At 60.4% G+C, this 3739-nt stretch overlaps 1 protein-coding gene across 1 annotated transcript; it reads right to left on the bottom strand.

The window, feature by feature from the left end:
- Positions 1 to 433: 433 nt before the first annotated feature.
- On the bottom strand, positions 434 to 3160 carry SOX7 (SRY-box transcription factor 7; the record flags this gene model as incomplete). Its single annotated transcript, XM_080614920.1, has 2 exons — positions 434 to 1332; positions 2935 to 3160. 2 exons carry the CDS (start codon positions 3158 to 3160, stop codon positions 434 to 436), a joined length of 1125 nt encoding a protein of 374 aa, XP_080471046.1.
- Positions 3161 to 3739: the final 579 nt, after the last annotated feature.

Below are 3739 nucleotides of genomic sequence, written 5' to 3'. Positions count from 1 at the left end.
CACCAGAATCTCTCCTTTTCCTCCCATGCCTTTTCCCCTTCCACGGGGTTATGCCCTTGCCAGGACTTCAGACCTGCCATTTGTGGGATGCTGCCACCCTCCCAACTCCAAAGCAGAGCTGGGGGTGCCCTGAACTGGAGGGCAGCCTTCCCACACTCCCAGGAGCATCTCTGCTTTGGAAGAGGGACTTGGCCAATGGGCTTTGGCATTGGGAAATCCCCCCAGCATCATTTAGAGCAGAGCACCCGAGGCTTTGCACCAGTGGTGAGATGACGACCGAAATCCTTTGCCTACACCACCGAGGAGACTCCACAGCCCTCGTGCTTCGGACTCGGTCACCCTGAGGGGCAGTGAGCGATGTCCCTGGGCACAACGCCTCGTAATACTGTGTCGGGTCCTTCCTCGGCCGGTCCAGGCGGCCCTGGCTGAGGCTCTAAGAGACGCTGTAGTTATTGTAGTAGGTGGCCGTGGCATCAGCAAGGACGGAGATGAGGCTGGTCTCAGAGGCATGGGAGCTGCCAGACGTCGGGATGTGTCCATTGACCAAGACCCCACTGTGGTGGTCACCATGGCTGGGGTTGTTGAGATACTGGTCAAACTCATTGCGGTCCATCTCCCCCAGGAGCTCAGCTTGGCTTAGCTGGTCCAAGGTGTCAAAGCCATGGTGGTCGGGTGGTGGGGAGAGCTGGCCCAGCTGGGCATGGAGGGTAGGGGGATGCAGGGAGGGGAAGGCAGGTGTGTAGTAGCTGGGAGGAGGAGGAGGAGGAAGGGAAGGGCAGCTGGAGGCTGGGGGGATCATGCAGGTGGCCGGCTGCGGTATGGGGCTGAGAGGGTGGTGGTTGCATGGGAGGGAGCTGCCTGCATACTCCGAGGAGTAGGTGGCTCCAGCGAGGTGGGAGCGGTGATGCTCATCGGGGCAGGGCGAGGAGAAGAAACTCTGCTCATGGTCTATGGCGTCCAGCGGAGACATCTCCGGGGGGGTGGGCAGCCCGTAGGGGTAGGTGTCCACACTGGTGCTGCTGCCGCTGCCAGGGGCCTCCCGGTACCCCCGGATGGACGGCAGCCCTGGGCGAGGGGGGTACTCACCCGGCCCCTCTTTATCCCCTCCGGCCCGGCCGCAGGTCCGCTTCTCTGGCACCACGTTTTGGTCCCGTGTCAGGCTGCCCAGCAAAAACCCGGGGTCCACCCGCTTGCAGATGCGCTTGACCTGCTTCTTCCGCCGGGGCCGGTATTTGTAGTTGGGGTAATCTTGCATGTGCTTCACCCGCAGCCGCTCAGCCTCCTCCACGTAGGGACGCTTCTGCGAGAGGCTTAGAGCCTTCCAGGACTTGCCTGAAACAGAGAACAAAACTCCTCTTAGCACCCGCGGCAGGGGAAGGAAAGGTGGCCGCCTCCCAAAGCCTGCAGGCACACAACACAAGGGCAAGGTAGGGGCTCTGAGCTGGCACACATGGAAGATGCAGCCTGCAAACCCTTCAGGAGGATGGGAGGGCAGCAGGAGGATGAAGAAGGGGGGGATCAAAGCCACTGTATGTCCTCCAAATCTCCCCATCCCAAGTCCCTGCACAGAGTGGGTTCAGGGTTAGCTGAGCCTCACTGCAGATAAATCAGGACAAACAAACACCCCCAGCTCCATGGCCTGATCTTCCAGTGCCTCTGTGGGACGGAGATCATGGCTGCCCAGCAGGGACAGCCAAGGCCATGCCTGGCTGAGCAGGGGTCAGGACGTGGTGTCCCTGGATGTGTCCCAGCCCGCACCCTGCCAGGACTCATGGGGTGTACGATAGACCAGGGTGCCACGACCTTGCTGCTCCCGGTCTGAGATACACAAAACCTCCCCAAGACAGAAGGTAGAGAAGCAGTGCTGGGGCACGGGGGGTGTATCCCACGGTGAGGCTACCCCAGGCTGTTCCTCTGGGTAGGGGGAGAAATGAGGATACAGATCAAAGCATTTGATGCCTTCCCACTGCCAAAGAGACAGCAGAAATAATACAAGCAAGCTGAGATGCTGCATGGTAATGCAGCAAGGAGAAACCCCAAACCAGCAAAGAAAACACCACAAAACTGCACAAGGAAACACAAACTTTGGGTAAGAAGCTGGACAGCAAGGCTCTGTTGCAATTCAGGCAGCTCTTTCTCAGGCTGGCTGGGCTGGTGTTTTCTGTTTCCCCTCTCGGATTCACATTAAAAAAAATGGGATTGGGAGAGGGGGGAAATAGCTGATGGGTAGTGGGAAACAAATATGTGTTTAAAATGGGTTGTTATCCCCAAAAGAAACAGCAAAAACACACACAAAGAGTGCCATTCAATATTGAGGTGGGCTAGTGAGTCTGGGGACAAAGTGGGACAGCAGAAGCAGGCCAGGAAATCTAGGGGGTCCCTCCTTGCCCGGCATGCAGGGATCCCTGCCACTGGCAGCACAAGCAGTGTGCACCCCAGCAGGGTTTGCGCCCAAGTGGCTGCTTACTCCAGAGTGTGGGCCACTGCTGGGCTTTGTGTCCTGCGGGGCGAGTGCACGGGTGCCCACTCCCTGGGGTGCAGAACCCCTTCAGGCATTGCACCCCACAAGGCAGCCCTTGGATGCTGCCCCAGGATGCTGCACCCGGCCGGGCTTTGCACCCCACAGCCTGGACATGCTGGTGCAGGGGTGCCCAATCACTGCATGCCGGACCTGCCTGTATCCCATGGGGTGGCCGGGAGGATGCAGGCACCCCAGCATGCCAGACCCAGGCACGGCTTGCACCCCGTGGAGCAGCAGGGACGGTTCCCTCTTGGGCAGGGTTCATACCCCAAAGGGTGGCCGATGGGCGCATGGGTGCTGACACCGGGGTAATAGATCCAGATAGGGTCTGCACCCCCAGGGATGCCCGGGTGGGTGCTCGGACGTTCACCCCGGAGTCACACCCCCGAACCCCGCATGCTCCCGCTCCTTACCGAGCATCTTGCTGAGCTCCGCGTTGTGCAGGTCCGGGTTCTGCACGGCCAAACGCTTCCTCTCATCCTTTGCCCACACCATGAAAGCGTTCATGGGCCGGCGGATGCGGCTCTCGGAGCCCTTCTCTCCCGGCGGACACCGTGGGGGCGGCCCCGGCGGGACCCCCTCGGCCGCGTCCTCCTCCAGCCGCTCCGGCCAGGGGAAGGTTCCGAGCAGCGCAGCCATGGCCCGGCCCCCCCGACAGGCTCTGCCCGCGGGGTCCCCGCGCAGTCCCAGCCTCCTGCCCGGCCTCCCCCGTATTTATGAGCTCCTTGGAAAAAGCCTCCTCCAATGACACCGAAGGTGCTCGCTGCTCCTCCTTGTTTGCAAACTCCTGAGCCCCGGCCGGGGTGGTGCGGGGAGAAAACTTCTTCCCTCCCTCTGCCCGGCACCTCCGGGGGGGCAGCTCCCCCCAACACCCCCCTTTCTTTCCCCTCACCCCCCCTTTTATTATTATTATTATTATTATTATTATTATGTCTTATTTTGCCCACCGAAGGGGAGGGAGGACGGAGCAGGAAACGGCCCTACCATCTCCAAAGAGCCCCGGCTGAACCCCCCCCGCACCTCAGAGCCCCCAGAACTTCAAGGCTGGGGGAAATATATAGAGAGGAGATGAGGGCGCTGAAACCTTTTCAGGGTGTTCTGGAAAGAAGAGGAGAACAGCCCCAGAAGGAAGATTCCCATAGGGTGTCCCCTCCTCAGACCCCTCCCCGGGCTTTGGCAAGCTGCAGCCTGTTTGCAAAGGGAAATCAAGGCAGGGGT

This window comes from Psittacula echo (assembly GCF_963264785.1).
Source record: "Psittacula echo genome assembly, chromosome: 4".
Taxonomy (NCBI): Eukaryota; Metazoa; Chordata; class Aves; order Psittaciformes; family Psittacidae; genus Psittacula; species Psittacula echo.
The sequence above is the reverse complement of the archived record's forward strand: the minus strand, read 5'-3'. Positions and strand labels throughout refer to the sequence as shown.